This window comes from Malaclemys terrapin, chromosome 7 (assembly GCF_027887155.1).
Source record: "Malaclemys terrapin pileata isolate rMalTer1 chromosome 7, rMalTer1.hap1, whole genome shotgun sequence".
NCBI classification, from domain to species: domain Eukaryota; kingdom Metazoa; phylum Chordata; order Testudines; family Emydidae; genus Malaclemys; species Malaclemys terrapin.
Genome location: NC_071511.1, coordinates 1,782,149 through 1,804,946, shown reverse-complemented (window position 1 = coordinate 1,804,946; position 22,798 = coordinate 1,782,149). Strand labels below are relative to the sequence as shown.

Here is a 22,798-nt window from a genome sequence, read left to right as displayed (position 1 = left end):
TGTGGTGAAACATAAGTTTACTTTTGCTGTTTGTTTGGTCTATTTTATGGGGGATTAGCCACCAGTCTTGAGGTGTATCAGCCCTATTTTTCAGTAGTTTGTCCTGAATTTGGCGTCCTCAGTTGTGATGCTCTGGGGCACAGTTACAACATCTCAAAAAGATATTTTAAAATTGGAAAAGGTTCAGAAAAGGGCAACAAAAATGGTTAGTGGTATGGAACGGCTTCCACATGAGGAGAGATTAGTAAGATTGGAACTTCTCAGCTTGGAAAAAGAGATGACTAAGGAGGGAGGAATATGATAGAGATCTATAAAATCATGACTGGTGCAAAGAAAGTAAATAAGGAAGTGTTATTTACTCCTTCTCATAATACAAGAACTAGGGGTCAGCAAATGAAATTCATAGGCAGCAGGTTTAACACAAAAGGAAGTCTTTCTTCACACAATGCACAGTCAACCTGTGGAACTCTTTGCCAGAGGCTATTGTGAAGGCCAATACTATAACAGGGTTCAAAAAAGAACCAGATACATACATGGAAGATAGGTCCATCAATGGCTATTGGACAGGGATGGCTGGGGGGGAGGGATAGCTCAGTGGTTTGAGCCTTGGCCTGCTAAACACAGGGTTGTGAGTTCAATCCTTGAAGGGGCTACTTGGGGATCTGGGACAAAAATCAGTACTTGGTCCTACTAGTGAAGGCAGGGGGCTGGACTCAATGATCTTTCAAGGTCCCTTCCAGTTCTAGGAGATGGGATATCTCCATTAATTTAGCCTCAGTTTGGTAGAAGCTGGGAATGGGCAACAGGGAATGGATCACTTGGTGATTACCTGTTCTGTTCATTCCCTCTGGGGCACCTGGCATTGGCCACTGACAGATACTGGGTTAGATGGACCTTTGGTCTGACCCAGTCTGGCTGTTCTTATGAATCAGTAGCTGACAAAATGTTGGTAGGAAAAATAAGGTTGTGTGACTGTCTTAAGTTACTGGAACGCATGCAAAGCATCCTAACCACTGTGCATTTCCCCACATGCTCACCCTCCTACTTGAGGAAAACACATCTCCCTTGCAGGCTAAGCAAACACACACGTCAGTCTGAGAACCTGCACCAAGATTCCGCCAAAATTAAAGAATTACAGCAAAGCTTCTAAACAGAAAATGCATCTGATTTCTGAAGTGCAATCAATCCATAGAAAAACATGTCAGATCACAGTCATAAGGCTCTTCCCCTGAGGGTTAGACACTGCTTTACAGCGAAGTGACTAGTTTTAGGTGACCATTTTCAAACTTTCTCCAAATGCTCCTGGGGCAGATTTAGTTCCTTGATTCAGAAAAACAAATTTGACTATTTAAGGCAAGCCCAGTATTTTCACCTTGGACTTCTGCAACCCCACCTGCCAAATCACAAGGGGGACTGGGATCATATTTATGGAAAGGCACCTCAGTGAGGCCCTGACCCTACAAAGATTTATGTATGTGCTTTAGGGCCTGAGGGAATACTTACTCTGGGCCCTAATTCAGCACATAGAGAAGTAAAGCACCCACTGCAGACAATGGGATTTTTGCCAGAGATGGGCCAATGTTTTAACACTCTTATCTTCAAACCAGAGCATTCTTCTTAGAAATCTCTGTTGATAATTTAGAGTGCCTTGTTACAGCAAGTCATTTGCTCCCTTGGCAGAGAATGGTCTGAGGAGTTCTCTCAACAAAATGGAGATCACGTGACATACAATTTCCACACTTCTACACTAAATAATCTTAAAGTAAAAAGAAGATATATAGGATGGATTGCGAGAAGCTTTTCAATCCAGTACACTCAAGGAGACTCAGGTTGAGATTTTCAAATGCAGTTTGGAGATTTAGCCACAAGTCTCCCAATAATTTCAATGGGAGCGGTGTGGCTAAATCCTCTAGTCAGTCAGCTTTGAAAATCTCAGCCCTCGCTATTTTTAAGAAGTATCCGGTAATAAGGCAGTACAGACAACATAGAAATCCACAACAGTTCCAAGCTCAGGAAGACATCCAAGCACAACATCCTGAAGCAACAGGCAAACAGGTCAAGAATTAAGTGAGTCAGTAAAGAACATGGGTGGCTTATGGCTTTAAGTCCGAGAGAAGCATCATTTCTCTCTTCCAGGAATAGAGAAAAGTTTCATAGGCAATTTTACTCTGAATTAGCTTCCATCTCTACAGGAGGGGTTTAAGCTTGTTTTTTCAAATTCCCAAGGTCAGTCACAGGGCCTGAACATTTCTATACAAGATGGTGCTGTTGGGAGTTTTGGAAGGAACTAGGGACTGTGCTTCTTAAGGAATTAGAAAGTGTACACATGTGTATGCAATGCTGGAGTTATTTTACATAACTCAGTGGAGCATGAGGAAGAAAAAATAACCTTAATATGCCCCATTTCCCTGAGTGTTGCCCCACAAGCCTTGGCACAGAGGGCGGAGCTAGAAGGGATGTGTTGGGGGCAGTGCTACACAGCAGCCAACACTGCAGAGATTCCTGACAACACTGCAGCCAATATACGGTTTAAAGCAGTGGTTCTCAACCTGTGGTCCGTGGACTCCTGGAGGTCCACAGACTACATCTAAAATAGCCAAAGGGGTCCGCACCTCCATTCAAAATTTTTAGGGGTCCACAAATGAAAAAAAGATTGAGAAGCAGGGGAGGGGGAGGGGGAGGGAATAGCTCAGTGGTTTGAGCATTGGCCTGCTAAACCCAGGGTTGAGAGTTCAATCCTTGAGGGGGCCACTTAGGGATCTGCGGCAAAATCAGCACTTGGTCCTGCTAGTGAAGGCAGGGGGCTGGATTCGATGACCTTTCAAGGTCCCTTCCAAAATATCTCCATTATTAAAAAAAAAAACACCACTGCCTTAAAGTCACTTTAGGGACCGCTCCTTCCCACTGTGCTTCAAGTTCTGTGCTGTGCCTCCTAGAGGATATGTTCTCCCTCCTCCCAGCTTACAGATAGTGGGAAGGTCTGTTACTAAGCATCTTTTATTACTTTGACCCTTTTCAATCTTCTGTTATTTACTAAAACCGCTTCTGAGGAAACATGAGTTGAACATAATATGAGCATTTGGGCTTAACTGAGACTGCCCTGGCTGGGGCATCTGCCCACCACCTCAAAAAGAATAATTCCAGATGTTTCTGCCAATGCAAAAAATAGTTACAATCCCCAACAGCCTTGTTCCTTCCCCACAAGCAATCTCTTTTTACCTCAGGTGTCCCCATGGTGCAATTATTCAGTTAGAGTTTTGTAGAATACATTACACCAGCTTTTTACCAGTCAGAGGTGTTGTAGATAGCAATTTTGTCACAAGCACGCTCCATTTCTCTCTTCTAGGAAGTGGTATGCATTTTAAAGAACAGTGACTATCAGCCTACACACAGGACTAGGAGGGAAAGTCACAGGGTTTGTCCATTCAGAAGGATTTTCTTTTCCTGCTCATGGGGGGTTGTTTTTAAAACTGCTCCGTTCCCACATATGTGCTCTCTTCTGAAAAACTGATGGAATCCAATCGTCTCCTGCTGAAGTCATGTTTGAGCTGAACACAGCTAATACATGCCAAGATATACACAACCTAACAGAGTAGTCATGAACATTGTATGCTGTATCAGTATATTAAGGGCCCAATTTTGGATTCTGTACTCAGGAAAAATTCCCAGTTAGATCAAATGAAGACAGTGGGAGCTTTTCCTGATTAAGGAGTGTAGGATTGGACTGTAGAAGACAAAGAAAGTAAAGTTGGTCAATTAATAGTGGTCATACAAAATCTTGAGTGCAAATTCAGACCTGGTGGATAACCCCCATAGAACTCAATTAAGTTACACCTGCTTAAATGGAGTCTGAATTTCGTCCCGAGTCTATCTTCTACCCTCTACACGGTCATCTCTGCTTCTGTATTTAATGTTGCTCCTATCATGAGCACAATTCAATATTCTTGCCCATTCTTGTTCACTAGACTTCACCAAGTAGTCAGGTTTTTAAAACCAACAAGGAAATGAAAATCAGAAACAGCCTTAAGGTCCTGTAGTCACACTACATGGGGGGGCGGGGGGGGGGGGAGAAGAAGAAAGTGACAGATCAAATCTATTCTTAAAATACTAATAGTGCTCAATTCATATGTTATTTGTCTGGTGTTAAACTAAGAAATCCTGGAACCACAAGCATCCTTCCTGCAAATGTTAGTTCTGCTTGCCCCTCATCCCACACACTTTGCCTTTTCCTACGCAAACTAAAAGAAACTACTGTCCTAAAAAAAGAAAAGAAAAAAACCCACAGTCAATTCAGTGTTTAACTGAGGAACGCTTTGCAATGATACAGAAATCCATCACATGATAAGCAGCATCTGGAAGTGCTTTTAGAGGAAGACCAATAACGAGATACATAGCACTTCTGTGCTGAATTAAGAAGGTCAGTATGTGCCTCTGTTTTGTGAAAGCCAAAGAAAGAAGGGGTAATAATAGTACACCAAACCAGAACAAGTCACATTACTGAGGGGAAAGAGTCAATATCTGCCAATCTCCTCTCTTTAGATTGAAATTGGTCACACAGAGGTTACAACCAACATTTCCCACGGTAAAACCTAAAATAGCTCAGCATTTCTCCTTGTTCAAAAATGTCAGTTTATAATTTTAAAACTTAAGTCATTTCATTTCCAGCCATGTAAGTTTGATGCTGTCTCTGTTCTCTTCATTGTTGTATACAAAGAAAGCAAATGTATTTAAAATACAATATAGTAGTTAGAATTATAGTTATATATCGGGGGAGGGGGATCTTACCTGCAAACTACTATTAAGCAAATCAAAGTCACTGTATCTTCTCACAATCTGCAAAACATAAAGGCAGTACTGAAGCAACACACTAGTTATCAAAACATCCTGCAACATAAAATCTAAACAGCATGAGGGAAACAATTCCTATTGCAATCTTGGTTTCACTAAGCTTCTCTGTATAAATGCAAGACTGCTGGGTTTACACTGCTGTCTATGAGTCTATGCCAGCAAGTGGAGAGAAAGAGGAGTTGCTCACTGTGATATCTAATCTTGCAAGATTCATAGATCCCTAGGCCAGAAGGGATCATTGATCATATAGCTTGTCATCCTGTATAATAACTCAGGCCACAGAACTTTCCCCAAAAGACTCCTAGACCAGACCTTTTAGAAAGTCATCCAATCTCAATTTAAGAACTGCCAATGATAGAGAATAAGAACTAAGAACGGCCGTACCGGGTCAGACCAAAGGTCCATCTAGCCCAGTATCCTGTCTACCGACAGTGGTCGATACCAGGTGCCCCAGAGGGAGTGGACCAACAGGCAATGATCAAGTGATCTCTCTCCTGCCATCCATCTCCACCCTCTGACAAACAGAGGCTAGGGACACCATTCCTTACCCATCCTGGCTAATAGCCATTAATGGACTTAACCACCATGAATTTATCCAGTTCTCTTTTAAATACTGTTATAGTCCTAGCCTTCACAACCTCCTCAGGTAAGGAGTTCCACAAGTGGACTGGGCGCTGCATGAAGAAGAACTTCCTTGTATTTGTTTTAAACCTGCTGCCTATTAATTTTATTTGGTGACCCCTAGTTCTTGTATTATGGGAATAAGTAAATAACTTTTCCTTATCTACTTTCTCCACATCGCTCATGATTTTATATACCTCTGTCATATCCCCCCTTAGACTCCTCTTTTCCAAGCTGAAGAGTCCTAGCGTCTTTAATCTCTCCTCATATGGGACCTGTTCCAAACCCCTAATCAATTTAGTTGCCCTTTTCTGAACCTTTTCTAGTGCCAGTATATCTTTGTTTAGATGAGGAGACCACATCTGTACGCAGTATTCGAGATGTGGGCGTACCATCGATTTATATAAGGGCAATAACATATTCTCATTCTTATTCTCTATCCCCTTTTTAATGATCCCTAACATTGTTTGCTTTTTTGACCGCCTCTGCACACTGCGCGGACATCTTCAGAGAACTATCCAGGATGACTCCAAGATCTTTTTCCTGACTTGTTGTAGCTAAATTAGCCCACATCATATTGTATGTATAGTTGGGGTTATTTTTTCCAATGTGCATTACTTTACATTTATCCACATTAAATTTCATTTGCCATTTTGTTGCCCAGTCACTTAGTTTTGTGAGATCTTTTTGAAGTTCACAGTCTGCTTTGGTCTTAACTATCTTGAGCAGTTTAGTATCATCTGCAAACTTTGCCACCTCACTGTTTACCCCTTTCTCCAGATCATTTATAAATAAGTTGAATAGGATTGGTCCAAGCACTGACCCTTGGAGAACACCACTAGTTAACCCCCCCTTCTGAGAATTTACCATTAATTCCTACCCTTTGTTCCCGGTCTTTTAACCAGTTCTCAATCCATGAAAGGACCTTCCCTTTATCCCATGACAACTTAATTCACGTAAGAGCCTTTGGTGAGGGACCTTGTCAAAGGCTTTCTGGAAATCTAAGTACACTATGTCCACTGGATCCCCCTGGTCCACATGTTTGTTGACCCCTTCAAAGAACTTTAATAGATTAGTAAGACATGATTTCCCTTTACAGAAACCATGTTGACTATTGCTCAACAGTTTATGTTTTTCTATGTGTCTGACAATTTTATTCTTAACTAAGAATGCCCCACGATGCTTAGTAAATTATTCCAGTGCTTAACTACTCTCACGGTTAAAAAAAGTACCCCTTATTCCCAGTCTGAATTGGTCTTGCTTCAACTTCCATCAATACAGCTTCTGAGCTGTAATATTATATTGGAGCAGCTTCATTAGCAGTGTTTGCAGACACCTTCCAATTTTCCCATCCTAGAAGCAACAATTTTGAATCTATGATTTTGAAGTACTTAACTTGACCTTCCCCAGGAAGTCTATCTGGTAGCAGTGGATGCTCACAAGCTCTTTACAGGATATCATCATCATCATCACCACCATCACCAACAATTTTTATTACAGCATAGCCTGGACAAGACAATGGTTCCACTACTAGCTGGAAGGCAGGTTCTGGCAGACTATTCAGACCCCATAATTTAGATTTAAAAACAAAATGCCATCTATAAACACTTGCATATAGATATGTAATAGGAACACACTGCACAGATTATTCTTGGTTTGGCCTAGAATATCCACAATGGCAGAAGACAATGAGGTCTTCTGTAATTACCACAGCCACGTCGTTCTTCTAAGATGAAGAGGTCAGACAAAAGTGTTCCTCTAACAATCACAACTTTCAGAAGTTTTGGTTAAATATGGAAATAGAAAGTTTTTTTTTCCTGGAATAAAAACACCAAAACTTGCTTCCAAAACTAGAGCAAACAACGTAAAGTATCCTAGATTATTCTATCTACTGATGACTGACTAAATAAATAAATAGGAAAGCATGCTAGTGGGAACTGTGTATGAGAGCAACATGAAGACTTTTGTTCTGTGTCCACTGGTAGAATTGTCACAGAAACTAAAGGACGGATTCACCAAACTTTACTTATGGATGTTGCCCACTGTTGTTGGGGCAAGTAGTCCCACTGACAACGGGTAACAGTTGGCACAAAATGGGCCTTGGTGTTGTATCTTAGGTCATATAGATATAAGAAAGCAGGTCACATGCACTGGTTATCTGGAAGACCTAAACACTGAAATGAAGCCTTCATGCTAATTAATACCGATACTAGAAACAGTTTCCAACCAAACACATTCAAGCATTTCACATTCCTGCCTCACTCTCAAATAGTATTTGGTCTCTAGCTAGAATTAGACTAGCCAGGATGAATCCAGGTCTTTTCCTAGGAACAGTGGTGGATTAGCCACTGGGCCAATGGGGCCTGTGCCCAGGGACCCCAGAAAAATGGGTACCCTGACCGCACTCCCCTAGCCCACCCGGCACTCCTGCCGGGGAATGGGGGAAGCCCTCGTGCCCAACCCCACTCCTTGGCAGGAATGCCAGGTGTGGGGAGGGACAACTGCAGGAGGAAGGGGTAGGGAGGGGCCCCACAAAACTGTAATCCACCTCTGAGTAGGAAGAGGTTCTGTTTAAGTGAACCAACATTTAGAGAGAGATTACCTGCCAACTGTTTTCCATGGAAATTCCTCTCTGCACACGAATTATGTATTCCTAGAAATGAGAGGGAAAACAATGAAGAAAGTTATTAGAAACAGGAACTAATGACTCAAAGTGTGAATGCATAGTCAGTCTTCTCTTTATAATGGATTTAAACTGACCACTATGAAATTTGGAAAAGCTCAGAAATGGTGAAAATTCTGGATTTAGATTTAAAACCTCCCAGCTGGGAACTGTTCTAATCAGGGGTCTCGATCAGACCCATCTCTAGAACACACTGAAAGGTGAAACTGAATTTTAAGAGCGTACAGGTTTCTGAAGCATTTAAGCACTTTCATTTACGTAATGAGAGACAATATTGAATACATACCCTCCTGTTAACTCAGCCTGTAAAAGCTGAAGAAAAATCTGTTCCCCAAAGATCTAACTTGCAAGATATCTCCTGGATATTACAGCCACCTTCATAGCTGAACAAACTCCAGCTCATTAATCCCAACTTTACTACCACTCATTGCTGCTGAATGCGAAAAGTACTATAGAAAACTTAGGTGAGTGGATGAAGGGGTTAAATACAGTGTAATAAGCTTGCATAATTAGCACACTTCTATTACTCCTGATGCAGTGTTTCATTTCCAATGCATAGCTCATTTTCATTGCTTACAGTCAAAATATATAGTTAATCTAAAATCTCTTGAACCACATGTATATTTTAAGTACTGTTGATTTTTACGCACCCAGCTTTACGTTCCTTGGACTTAATTCTTTTCAGTCTTTCCCTTTATTTCCATAGTCATCTTTACACCGTGCCTCTTGAAATAGGGCCTTTGAAAATGTTTTTTGGGGGTTTTTTTTGAGAGAGAGATACTTTTGAAGTGTATTTATTTCTTTGTGCATACCCATCTGCTGATTTTGCTCCTCCCTTCTCAGAACTAGAGAAACCCAAATCTCCCACACAGCAAAGCATATGGATGAATTCTAGTCAAGCAAAAAGAACAGGAGTACTTGTGGCACCTTAGAGACTAACAAATTTATTTGAGCATAAGCTTTCGTGGGCTACAGCCCACTTCATCAGATGCATAGAATGGAACATATAGTGTGAGTGTGAGAGAGAGCGTGCCACAAGAGTCCAAAAAGCCAAAGCTAACCCAAAGGTACAATGTTGATACTACAGGCACTCCCCTGCCATCAAGAGCAGTTTTCCAATGAAGATTAAAACCAAAAACCAAAAGGACATTGTTTAAAAACTATCCACTGCACAGATAAACCTCAGACTAGACTCCTTGTTTCCTCTTTATCCCTAGGCCTCCAATAACTCTTTGGAGTAATGCAGATCCACTCTTGTGCACACGGATGCTTAAGTCTTCAATCAGCTCTTTCTTGTTCAGCACTTGTGTCCTCGGATTGTGAGAAAATGTCCCGAGTCAGAAATATGCGGCTTCCTCATCTCCAGCAAGGCAGCTGTGGAGAACTCCCAGCACTGGGGATCAGCTCAGCCAAGGGCCAGGGGATCATTTTGGCTCTGGCAGAAGAAAGGAGACACACAAAACACTCCCATGATTAACAGAGAGCAGATAAGTCTCACATTGGAGTGAATTCTTCCTCTGTTCCCAGGATCCATTGTGTCACTGAATGGACACACACACACGGTGGGAGTTCCCCTACCAACTCTAAGAGGTTAATTAAGATGAGCTATTGTTAGCAGAAGAAAAAAAAATTTTGTAGTGATGATCAAGATGGCCCATTTCAGACAGTTTGACAAGAAGGTGTGAGGATACTTAACATGGGGAAATAGAATCTGTGTAATGGCTCAGTCATTCCCAGTCTCTATTTAAGCCTAAATTGATAGTATCTAGTTTGCAGATTAATTCAAATTCAGCAGTTTCTTGTTGGAGTCTGTTTTTGAAGCTTTTCTTTGCAAAATTGCCACCTTTAAATCTGTTACTGAGTGACCAGAGAGGTTGAAGTGTTCCCCTACTGGTTTTTGAATGTTATGATTCCGGATGTCAGATTTGTGTCCATTTATTCTTTTGCGTAGAGACTGTCCAGTTTGGCCAATGTTTGGCCTATTCAAGCAGTATCTCTCCACATAAAATCAGCATGAGGATGGTTTCCACACCATTCATTCCTCTTTACCTTTCCCCAAAGCCAAAGAAGAGCCCTGATCTCCAACCCAGGTACAATGAATGGCAACAAAGTTAACCCTGATTTACACCAGTCTAACAAAGATTAATTAAGCAGACACTTTAAATGCCTAATTCACAGCTAATAGTTGGGTTTTTTCCATTTTCTGATTTCTAATCTGTATTCTAGGAAGTGGGAAGAGACTGCTTATATATACACACAGACAGGAAAAGTAGTAACCACTTATTCAGCAAGTCTCTAAGGAACATTAGTTGTTTCTCTGAAAGAATGTAAGGGAAAGATGATTCATGAGGTTTGGTGATTCATCTTTACTAGTATTTTAAAGGAAGCAGAGTTATTGCCCAATCTCCCCGACTGCTCACTGTTCACACGGGGACTGACCTCATTGTGCTACTAAGGAATGCTCTCAGGCCAGCAGAATGGAGGCACAGCTGCCATTCAATCACTGCTCGGGAAAATATAAAATTGCTTTCAATACAATATGATTCTTTCCTGAATAAAATACCAATAACACAGCTTCATCCACCAGCTTCCCTTATCTCCCTTCCAATACACTATCCCCATCGCCACAGTAAAATTCCTTAGAAGACAGATTCGTATCCAAAAATCTCAATTATCTTACACATCCCCTTGCCCCATCCAGCTACTTTTTTATCATCGGGCCTCCTCTTCCACTGCAATCAGCTCTCCCACAATCCACTGACTCCACTGGGTCAGACTGAGAAATACCGTTCATTTCCACAATGAACTCACTAGTAAGTAACTTCTGACTCAAACAAGTTAGGCTGCTCCACGGGTTCCTCGCTCCTCATCTGTTTTATACCAAGGAGGTTTGAAAAGCTGACAAAAGTACAGAAATCCAGGTCATCTTCAGTTCATCCAAAAGCTTATCAGAGGCCAAAAAAAAGGCTTTTCAAGCTTCCAGCTTTTTAATGCTCGAAACTGGAAACCGAATTAAGCAAGAACCATCAACAAAATACTAGTTTAAGAACACTGGATTGAGGGGTTTTTTTTAAATAAGGGGTTCTAAAAAGCCCCTTTTAAATGCTTATTTGAGAAATCTTCTAGTATGGAAAGTAGCAGTGTAATCATGAAAGCTGCTTAGACCTGTGGGTCCCTTTAATAAGGGACCAAGTATGTTTACTATTACACAATTCATCATTAAACCACCTCATCTAAGATACTGCTGGCACAAAGTGATGCCTACATGCAGTATAAACAATGCAGCTCGTGTCAGCTGTACTTTATAATGTACACACCATTTCATAAATAATTTATCAAAGTAGGACCACAGCAGAAGAAAATTAGAGACATGTTGCAATTCACTGAAATTTACTGAACAAGGAAACCACTTTGGAGAGAGCAGAGAAAAGGTGCTGTCCCTCTTCCCAAAGAAGGAAGAGCTGGCTAGTTCTCTTGCCTTAAGAGAAAGTGTTTTGAATTTTATTAGAGGTCATCTGTAAAGGATCCGGCAAGATGCCACGCACTTTGGACTCCTACAGACTTCAGTGGCATAGGGACAAACTCAGCACCTTGCAGAATTGATCCCTGAGACTGTATACAACAGATACAGTCCAAGTACACTGTAGCTCTCAGGTCAGGGACACTTCCTTTGAGCGGACAGCAGCCAACATAATTTGGCTGCCATCCTCACGGGGACCTCTGGGTGCTATAGTAATACCAATAATAATAATAATTAACAGTGCTATTAGAAACCTTCATACTGATAACACTAAAATAAGCTGTGTGTTCAATAGTCAGGTATCTTGTCTTTTAAGCTATGACTGTATTTTACAAAACTACGTTGGGCTGTTTGAGGTTTTCTTCAAAACACACACAACTCAGTTTTTTTAGTTAATGGTCACCTTTAATGCTGATTCCATTGTGTGTTTCAAAGCAAAGGAAAATGTTAGAGAAGAGGCTGAATTAATTGCAAATTAATGGCACGAGGATCTACAAGAGTTTCTAAACAACCGAGGTTCTCTCCTTTCCTAAAGTTATAGCTTTAGAAAAATGTAGTCTGATTTTACACTACATAACGATCTAGAGAGACAGATTAAAAAATCTGAATTAAAATTAACTAAAGGGATGATTACATGTTTAAAAACAGTGTCCCCATTAATCATTACTCAAAGAAGAGAAGCTTTCAAAATATATTTTGAGGAATTAATTCAGCTTTTAACTTCTGGGCTACTTTAAAGCAGCAGACTAATGGAATGGCAAATTCCACTTCACTGTTGTAACTTCAATGTACAATACACCAAGCAGGGAAAGAATGGATTCCAGAGAGGACATGCACACACACACCCCCTAATGGTTTTACTACTTTAAGTAGTTCTGCAGCTCGCAGGTTCAGGCATGCAACTCCTGCAGCAGGGATCTGCAGAGAATATCATGAAAGAGACTAGTTTCCCATTTAAGGATTAAAAAGCAAATGAGAAACAAGTTCTCATCTACAGATGGACGTGTAAAAACACTAGATGTCTAAATAGCTGAAACGCATTAAAGCCTTTCTGCTGAAAAGGACTCTGCTGTCAGAACACGGTATCTTGTTATTAGGCCTCTTACAAGTATTTTACCTTAAAACACATTGGACATGATTCTGCTCCAACTGAAAGGAAATTCAAGGACAGGAAGACTTTTGCCTGCTAAAGAAATTAAATCCATTCTTGGTACACTAGTATTGTCTGACTTGCTAAGAGCAGATCTTGCAACTGGACCACCATGTTCACAAGAAGCTATGTGACATGTTAGTCACACTGGTTAACGCACTATTAGAAGAGACTCAGATACTACAGTGATGAGAGTGGTGTAAGAACCTATACAGAATAGAATTTAAAAAGCCCCGATGAAATCAAATCCAGTTGCAGGATCAGGCCTTATACCCGGAGGGTTATATGAAGTGCCATTGAAATGTATATGAAATACAAATTGATTTGATGCTCAAAATTAAAGAGTATATACATGGTAAATATTGAGACATGGAATGAGCTATGTCCAATTATACATGCTAAGAAATCCTAGAATTTTTACATTGTGTTTAATCAGAAAAAGAGCTCTCTGAAAGTTAGATCATGGTGTTCTATATATTCTCACTTAAGGACTTCCAGCTCAAGTGCTATCAATCCACAAGCAAAACAATCTACATATATATGTACTGTGATTTTTTGTTTCAGTGTAGAAACTAAGAAAAAAAAATAAAGTTCTTTTTTGGTTTGTTTGAGAGACAGGTGCTGTCTCCTCAGTCTTCACTAACAATCAAGAGTCAAAAATCAAAAGTCAGATGACAATTTTGTTGCTGCAGCATGAAGCTGAAGAGAACTCCATATATGTACTCCACAGCGCTAACTGACATTGAACTGTATCTACTCAAAAGATCCTAGGACACGTGGGGAGCCAGTCTGCTGAGGGAGTGTAATTTTTAATAGTGATTTTATAGCCATTTTTCTGACAGACAACACCACTTGGTACAAGTTTAAGATGTTTGTGTGTGTTCTCGGTCAAGAGAGAGAGTTATATTTATTACCATGAAGGGCAAACTTTTGTCCGAACATTTCAAATACCAATTTCATTCCCGCTTCGGTTACTGACTAAATCAAACATACATAGTGGATATTCATGCTGAAGTTTCCTCCTCATCTACAAGATATAGGAATCAGTCTGGTGCCAAATGTAGAATTCTATTCAATGCCATTTCCCCAATATTTTAATGTCATACTATCCAAACTGTTGTACTTGACCTAATTTAACAGAAGCGGGCTAATCCACTAGAAGAGTCCATTTTAAGTTTCCCCATCACTAGTTTTTGTCTTGCACTTTGTATCTTAGCAGGTTTCGAGATTTTTTTTTTTTCCCCTGCAATTCATCACCTTTATCTTATAGGTCACTGGTTTATTCAAAACTCGGACCATTTCTGGAGCCTATAACAACTTTACTGAGTATTCCTAGCCTGGATGTCATATGATAGCAACAACATTAAATCAAATCTGGACCCAGATCTTGGTTTGTAAGAGCTATGGAAGAGGGTGTTTCATTTTTGATAAATCCAATGGAAAGTTTTTTAAGCAATCCCCACAGCATTTGCAGCCCAACTATTACAACACTACATGACTTAGTAGTTTCAGACTCAAAAGAGGAAACTATTTTCACTGTTCAAACCAACAGATGCAAGATCAAACAAATGAAAACAACAAAAAAAAAAAACCTCATTTTTCAAATTTTCTGCTTTAATAATCTTAGATGCCATCAGTATCACAGATAAGGATTTTAATTGTTGTTTAATATTTTTAATGTGGCCACATCCCCTTAAATTATGGATAGAATATATCACTGGCAAATGAACAACAGGTTTATTTATAGCCCCCTTTTCACATCTGCTATAGGGCAATGCTAATTTATGAAGATTCTGCTCTCCATGTATTTGTAGAGGATAAACACATTTATAGCGAGTATTTCTTCTTGTTGGGGCCTTTTCTTTGAAAGCCTGAATGGATTTTCATTTAGTCTTCCTTTTCATTCAGTATTTTCATTCAGTTTCACTTAGTCTTCCTATTAATAAAACATAACCACCACCCTGTGTCTTCATTAGGTCAGGAATACAGTAAAATGCAACTATTCCTCCCCAAGATGTCTTGACAAGTGCCTCTTCTTGGAGAGAATCCTGCCGCTACACTTGGGATCTGTTACTGTAATTTAATTTCCCCATCAAAGTTCAAATCAGATGCACTATATAATCAATTACTTCTTGCTCTCACCCAGTTTCCCAGCTCAGAAACAAGGGGATAAGGTCAGATATGCGAGGTGACAGGGTAGTAGCTTTATGTCAGATAGGAAATTCAGACTGCTGTGGCATCCACTATCTTGTTTCAGCCATTACCCCACGCTGCCTCTATGTAAACTATCTGTACTATGCACACCTCAAGACCATTTTATTTTAATTCTTAACGACAGTGCTTCTACCATAAAAGCTATTAGAAATACACGCACCCCAAACAGCTTTTAAATCAAAAGCACAGTGCTACTGCATTCTGATCTTTTGTGCATTTCTGGTGAAGTGCAGAATTACTATTAGAATCTTCCCCAATGTGAATTAACAAAACGGAAGTACAAAGACAAATGATCAAAGGGTCACAATACTTGCTACTGAAATCCCACACATGGAAGTCACATCACACCGAGTATTTGGGATAGAAAATTGCTTTTGAGTGCTTTCTGTACAACAGAACTCTTGGTGTTTTTTTAAATTAAATTCCTGCTAGAGAATCAACCAAAAAACAAAAACAAACAAACAAAAACCCACCACCACAAACAAACCAAAAGAAAAGACACAAAAAGCTATTGTTATCTTTTTACTTGTACGGGATTGTAATAAATGCTGTTGAAAACAGTTAAATGAGGGGAGGGGGGAAATCACCCACAACGAAACTGGGATCTGGCTTGGTAGCACAAGGAAACAAATTATGTAAACTCTCATGCAACTAAACACGCTTACACGTCTCAGTTTATGAAGACAGGTAAAAGGTTTGTCAGAAAGTATACCTAAAATAGCGTTGGTTATAATGCAAGTTTGAACACAGCTCAGAATTGAGAGCCCTGGCCTTGTAAACCACTAGTCATGACTTCTAAACTCACTGATGCCTTCTAAAAGATTCCTCATAGTTAGAAGCGGGAGATTGTGTTCAGAGAGAGATTGCTTTACAAAAGTTACTTCATTGAACTACCAATTTGAGATCCTCAGACAGAAAGCATTGCAGAAGTGCAGATTTGTATGGTTACAATTTTGATCATACAGAATGCTTATTAACTATAAATATAGCACTATCTACCTCTACAGTTATTCATGTTACAACGTTCACCAGACACAAGGAGTAAGTCAGAAGCCTGCTGCCATGATATGCGTGCATCTAAACAATGAGTAAGGCTGAAGGACACACCCCTTAATGTTCAAAACAAGTCTTACCAATGCACCTGCTGCTGTGGAAGTACACCTGGCCTCATCTCTTACATCCTCATTCCCTGCTAAGTGGGTAAAGCTCTGAAACATGTGATACCATACAGGTCTCCTTTTCTCTGATTCTGTACCATGGTACTGCTTGATAATACCATGGTAAACACAGTTTTTAAAAGTGCAGTTATACTCCAAGAGCAGCAGGCCTATAAAAATAGCATTATGGAATTCCATTGTTGTTGGGTATCAATGACCCCAGACCAAGTCTGCTCAGTTTTTAAGAAAATGGGGTCAGGTGTAAATACATCACAGGAAAAGGAGCCTGGCAGCTGAAAGTCAAACTGGGTTCTTTCTGGCTAAGCATCATAATCGGAGTGCTACATTCTGCCCCCAGTTACCCCTGCGCAGCCTCATCTTCACTGGACTTGCACAGATGGAACTGCGGACAGAATTTAGCCATATGTTGTCACCTACATTAGAACCCAGCTCCACTCCCATCATTGTGATGCATTAGCAAGGCTAACGTATGCAAAGAAATGTTAAAATCTTACTTTGGCACTAGAGTAAGCAGGCATAACTGTGCCGATGCAGTGGGAGATGGCCTGGGTAAAGGCTAGTCTACACTAGACGTGCTACAGCGGCGCAGCTGCATTGGTGCCAGGGCCGGCTCCAGGCACCAGCGCAGCAAGCAGGTGCTTGGGGCGGCCAATGGAAAGGGGCTCTTTGGCAGCAAGTCCCTCAGTCCCTCTTGGAGGGGAGGACTTGCCACCGAAGAATGAAGTGGCGGTGGTAGAGCTGCCGCCGAAGTGCTGCCGATCGCGGCCTTTTTTTTTTCCCCCTCGCCACTTGGGGCAGCAAAACCACTGGAGCCGGACCTGATTGGTGCCGCTGTAGTTCATCTGGTGAAGACGTGCCAATGGGACAGAGCTCTCTCTCTCTCATTGCCATAATAAAACCACCTCAGTCAGAGGCGGTGGCTATGACAGCAGAAGTGCTGTCCACACTGGTGCTTAAGTCAATGTAACATACATTGCTCAGGGGGATGGCTTTTCACACCGGAGTGACACCAGTTGTACCGACATAAGTGGTAGTGTGTACAAGCCTGAAGAAGATGGTGTTTTTACACTGTGGTTTTATTGACCAGCACAGTACAAATAACCAACAATAAACAACAACAAGTACAGGTACAGCACATGGCATAGAGCAAATCCATTGAGGAGAGAGGAAGCGAAGGGGCTGCACAGCACCGAGCTTACTGCAGAAAGCCAGGAGACAAAACCCTGCTACCGAGCCACCAGATCCACACAGCGAGCTACCCTGGGGCTTGTTCCCACCCAACCCCAATACCCCAGGTCTCACCCCCCACTTCCCCTGGGGCTCCCCCCCACCACCACACACCCGGCTCCCCCGGGGCTCCCCCCACACACACACACACACTCTCCCGGCTCCCCCGGGCCCCCCCCACAGACACACCCGGCTCCCCCCCCCACACACACAGCCCCCCTCCCCTCCCCGGCTCTCCCCCTCCGCTGGGGCTCCCCCCACCCCACACCCGGCTCCCCCGGGGCTCCCCCCCCACACACACACACACTCACCCGGCTCCCCCGGACCCCCCCCCACAGACACACCCGGCTCCCCCCACACACACACAGCCCCCCTCCCCTCCCCGGCTCTCCCCCTCCGCTGGGGCTCCCCCCACCCCACACCCGGCTCCCCCGTGGCTCTCCCCCCCCCCCACACACACAGCCCCCCTCCCCTCCCCGGCTCCCCCCCTCCGCTGGGGCTCCCCCGCCCCACCTCACATCTCCCCGCAGGGGCTCGCGTCGCTCCCCCGGCCATTGCCGCCCGGCCCGGCCCGGCCCGGCTCACCGTGTGCGAGTGCAGGCTCTGGCTCGCCTCGATCACGGCTGTCAGCGGCACCGTGTCGTCCAGCAGCACCTTGCCCGCCGGCGGCTTCTCCATGAAGGCCATGCCGGGCCGGGCCGGGCCGCGAGCGGAGCCCGCGCCGCCAACCTGCCTCCCGCAGCAGCGCCCCGCAGCGCCCCGCCCCGCCCCGCGCCGCGCCGCGCCCGCCGCTGTCAACACGGGACAGGCGCCAGCACCGCCGGGTCTTAAAGCCCGAGCGCGCCCGGGCCGCGCCGCCCCGCCCCGCTCGCAGCCTGGGGCGGGACCGGGGCAGGGGCAGGGGCAGGGCCCGGCCCGCCTCCCGGAGCGTCGGTCCGGCCACGAGACCCCGCACAGCCCGGGGGGGCTCAGCCCGGCCCCGCTACCCCCAGCCCGGAGACTGACAGCCCGGGGGGGGTCACCTCAGGGGCCCCGCTACCCCCAGCCCGGAGACTGACAGCCCAGGGGGGTCACCTCAGGGCCCCCGCTACCCCCAGCCCGGAGACTGACAGCCCGGGGGGGGTCACCTCAGGGGCCCCGCCACCCCCAGCCCGGAGACTGACAGCCCGGGGGGGGTCACCTCAGGGGCCCCGCTACCCCCAGCCCGGGGGGGTCACCTCAGGGGCCCCGCCACCCCCAGCCCGGAGACTGACAGCCCGGGGGGGGGTCACCTCAGGGGCCCCGCCACCCCCAGCCCGGAGACTGACAGCCCGGGGGGGGTCACCTCAGGGGCCCCGCTACCCCCAGCCCGGGGGGGTCACCTCAGGGGCCCCGCCACCCCCAGCCCGGAGACTGACAGCCCGGGGGGGGTCACCTCAGGGGCCCCCGCTACCCCCAGCCAGGAGACTGACAGCCCGGGGGGGGTCACCTCAGGGGCCCCCGCTACCCCCAGCCAGGAGACTGACAGCCCGGGGGGGGGGTCACCTCAGGGGCCCCCGCTACCCCCAGCCAGGAGACTGACAGCCCGGGGGGGGTCACCTCAGGGGCCCCCGCTACCCCCAGCCAGGAGACTGACAGCCCAGGGGGGGTCACCTCAGGGGCCCCGCTACCCCCAGCCAGGAGACTGACAGCCCAGGGGGGTCACCTCAGGGGCCCCCGCTACCCCCAGCCAGGAGACTGACAGCCCGGGGGGGGGGTCACCTCAGGGGCCCCCGCTACCCCCAGCCAGGAGACTGACAGCCCGGGGGGGGTCACCTCAGGGGCCCCCGCTACCCCCAGCCAGGAGACTGACAGCCCAGGGGGGGTCACCTCAGGGGCCCCGCTACCCCCAGCCAGGAGACTGACAGCCCAGGGGGGTCACCTCAGGGGCCCCCGCTACACCCAGCCCGGAGACTGACAGCCCGGGGGGGGTCACCTCAGGGGCCCCCGCTACACCCAACCAGGAGACTGACAGCCCCGGGGGGGGGCTCACCTCAGGGGCCCCCGCTACCCCCAGCCCGGAGACTGACAGCCCGGGGGGGGTCACCTCAGGGGCCCCCGCTACACCCAGCCAGGAGACTGACAGCCCGGGGGGGGTCACCTCAGGGGCCCCCGCTACACCCAGCCAGGAGACTGACAGCCCGTGGGGGGTCACCTCAGAGGCCCCCGCTACCCCCAGCCAGGAGACTGACAGCCTGGGGCGGGGGCTCAGCCCGGGCCCCGCTACACCCAGCCAGGAGACTGACAGCCCGGGGGGGGGGGGCTCACCTCAGGGGCCCCCGCTACCCCCAGCCCAGGGACTGGCAGCCTGGGGGGGCTCACCTCAGGGGCCCCGCTACACCCAGCCAGGAGACTGACAGCCCGGGGGGGGGGTCACCTCAGGGGCCCCCGCTACCCCCAGCCAGGAGACTGACAGCCCGGGGGGGGTCACCTCAGGGGCCCCCGCTACCCCCAGCCAGGAGACTGACAGCCCAGGGGGGGTCACCTCAGGGGCCCCGCTACCCCCAGCCAGGAGACTGACAGCCCAGGGGGGTCACCTCAGGGCCCCCGCTACCCCCAGCCCGGAGACTGACAGCCCGGGGGGGGTCACCTCAGGGGCCCCGCTACCCCCAGCCCGGAGACTGACAGCCCGGGGGGGGTCACCTCAGGGGCCCCGCTACCCCCAGCCCGGAGACTGACAGCCCGGGGGGGGGTCACCTCAGGGGCCCCCGCTACACCCAGCCAGGAGACTGACAGCCCCGGGGGGGGCTCACCTCAGGGGCCCCCGCTACACCCAGCCCGGAGACTGACAGCCCGGGGGGGGTCACCTCAGGGGCCCCCGCTACACCCAACCAGGAGACTGACAGCCCCGGGGGGGGCTCACCTCAGGGGCCCCCGCTACCCCCAGCCCGGAGACTGACAGCCCGGGGGGGTCACCTCAGGGGCCCCCGCTACACCCAGCCAGGAGACTGACAGCCCGGGGGGGGTCACCTCAGGGGCCCCCGCTACACCCAGCCAGGAGACTGACAGCCCGTGGGGGGTCACCTCAGAGGCCCCCGCTACCCCCAGCCAGGAGACTGACAGCCTGGGGCGGGGGCTCAGCCCGGGCCCCGCTACACCCAGCCAGGAGACTGACAGCCCGGGGGGGGGCTCACCTCAGGGGCCCCCGCTACCCCCAGCCCAGGGACTGGCAGCCTGGGGGGGCTCACCTCAGGGGCCCCGCTACACCCAGCCAGGAGACTGACAGTCTGTGGGGGGGGGGGTTCACCTCAGGGGCCCTTGCTACACTCAGCCAGGAGACTAACAGCCCAGGAGGGGACTCACCTCTGGCAGACTCGGGCCACCCCTCAGAGGCCACAGCCAGCCAGGAGACCCAGCACAGCCGGGGGGGCCTGCTGGCTGCTGGAAATCTCCTGCAGGCTGGCGCTGGTGGCCCCGTATGGCAGACGAAGCAGCAGGCAGTCAGGCAAGTGAAAGGGGCTGGCGGGAGATGCGGTGGAGGTGGAGGTGTCAGTGTCCCAGCCTGTCCTGCTGCCCCTCTCACGCCACTGTGGCTCGACACCAGGGCATTGCAGGCACGTGCAGTCCCTGCAGCCCCTGGGGGGAAGGGAGTGGCAGGCCAGGGGGTCTTCTGCAGGGCCGGCTCCAGGGTTTTTGCTGCCCCAAGCAGCAAAAAAAAAAAAAGTCACGATTGCTATCTGCGGCAGCTCTACCGCCGCTTCATTCTACGGCAGCAATTCAGCGGCTGGTCCTTCGCTCCGAGAGGGAGTGTGGGACCCGCCGCCGAAGAGCCTGACGTGTCCCCTCCTCCATTGGCCACCCCAAGCACCTGCTTGCTGGGCTGGTGCCTGGAGCCGGCCCTGATCTTCTGCCGCCGCCCCCCATTTGCTTGCAGTTGCTGTGCCCCCACACAGCTGGCCCACAGCTTCCGTGGCAGGAACAGCGTAGGGCAGGGACCCATCCACCATCCAGGCAACCCGGCCACAACCGGGACTGTCCCAGGTCAGACCCAAGTCCCCGTCCCCCCAGGACTTCCCCCTACACCTCCCCAACCTCCTGCCCTGAGCCCCTCTCGCCACCCAACCCTGACTCCTACACCCCCCATGCTCCCAGCCTTGACTCCTGCACCATCCACATCCCCACCCCCTGCCCTGATCCCCCCACACACCAACCCCTTGCTCTGAGTGCTCCCCCACACACATCCCAGCCCCTGAGCTCCTCCCCCCGAGGGGGGTTGTAATACGACAGTACCTGTAAGAAATTTAAGTTACTTTTACCCCTGCCGGAACCCCAGACCAGCAGTGGACTGAGCGGGGCTGGCGGCGGGCTGAGCAGCTCAGCCCGCTGCCGGTCTGGGGTTCCGGCTGCCAGCCCCCTGCCAGCTGGGGTCCAGACCTCCGGCCCCGCTCAGCCCACTGCCAGCCTGGGGTATCGGCAGCCAGCCCGGGGCTCTGCTCCTGGCCTCGGCCCCGTGCTCTTCAGCCACTCCCTGCTGTGGCCCACATTGGAAAACTCAGCAAGGAAAAGCAACGGCAAGGATCACACTAAACCGATAAGATCTGGATTTTAATCTTATTTTAAATTAAGCTTCTTAAATATTTTAAAAACCTTATTTACTTTAAATTCAACAATAGTTTATTTATATAATATAGACTTATAGAGAGAGACCTTCTAAAAACTTTAAAATGTATTACTGGCACGCAAAACCTTAAATTAGAGTGAATAAATGAAGACTCGGCACAGCACTTCTGAAAGGTTGCCGACCCCTGGTTTACAGTTTTGTTCAATGGCTTTCAGCACCCCCACTATAAAAATTGTTCCAGTGCCACTGCTCTTACCCAACAACCCCCCCAAACTTGACCCATTATATCAAATGGACACAGAACTGCACACCAAGGGAGGCAGAAGGGAAAGGAATTAAAGTCAAAAGGAGACTTGGAGTTGGGTGCCTTTGAAAATCTTCCCCAAGGTTATTCAGAGAAGGCCTGATCCTGAGGGGTCCTGAGCGTACTTGACTCCTCACTGGGAGTTAAGGAGGCTCAGCATCTTACTGTGTTAGGCCCAATGTAATAAGAGAAAAGAAACCAAGTGAAGCACCTCAAACTGAGAAAAAGAAACTGAAAGTCATGTGCAGTCAGTGCTGGTTCTGTGCCAGGAGTGGCCAGGGTAAACTCAGTGCCTCAGAGATGAAGCAGCTTCAACATTTTTCCTGAGATGAGATCACACTGAATACAAAAAAGGCCTTGTCCACTCCCACCTGCCCCCATCCGACCTCCTCCAGTTTCAAGGAGCCAGATTACAGCCCTTGCTCCTTTGTTAAACTCCTTTTGTTTACCTTTGAATTACAATGTGGCTTTGTA

The 22,798-nt window shown here is 47.3% G+C and overlaps 1 protein-coding gene across 5 annotated transcripts in view; it reads right to left on the bottom strand.

Moving 5' to 3' along the window:
• PXK (PX domain containing serine/threonine kinase like) overlaps nt 1-18,154 on the bottom strand; it is a 51,004-nt gene extending 32,850 nt beyond the window's left edge. For 4 of the 5 annotated variants that reach the window (XR_008445655.1, XM_054034541.1, XM_054034542.1 and 1 more), the window contains exons 1-3: nt 18,027-18,154; nt 8,072-8,122; nt 4,786-4,833 (exon numbers count right to left, since the gene is read on the bottom strand). Coding sequence is in view for 3 of the 5 variants with exons in the window: in XM_054034541.1 (XP_053890516.1) it covers nt 4,786-4,833; nt 8,072-8,122; nt 18,027-18,128 (201 nt within the window). In the remaining 2 variants the exon portion in view is untranslated. Of the gene's footprint in view, nt 1-4,785; nt 4,834-8,071; nt 8,123-18,026 lie in introns of those variants that run through there. The other variant, XM_054034543.1, reaches the window with a different exon arrangement.
• Between the last annotated feature and the right edge of the window lie 4,644 nt (nt 18,155-22,798).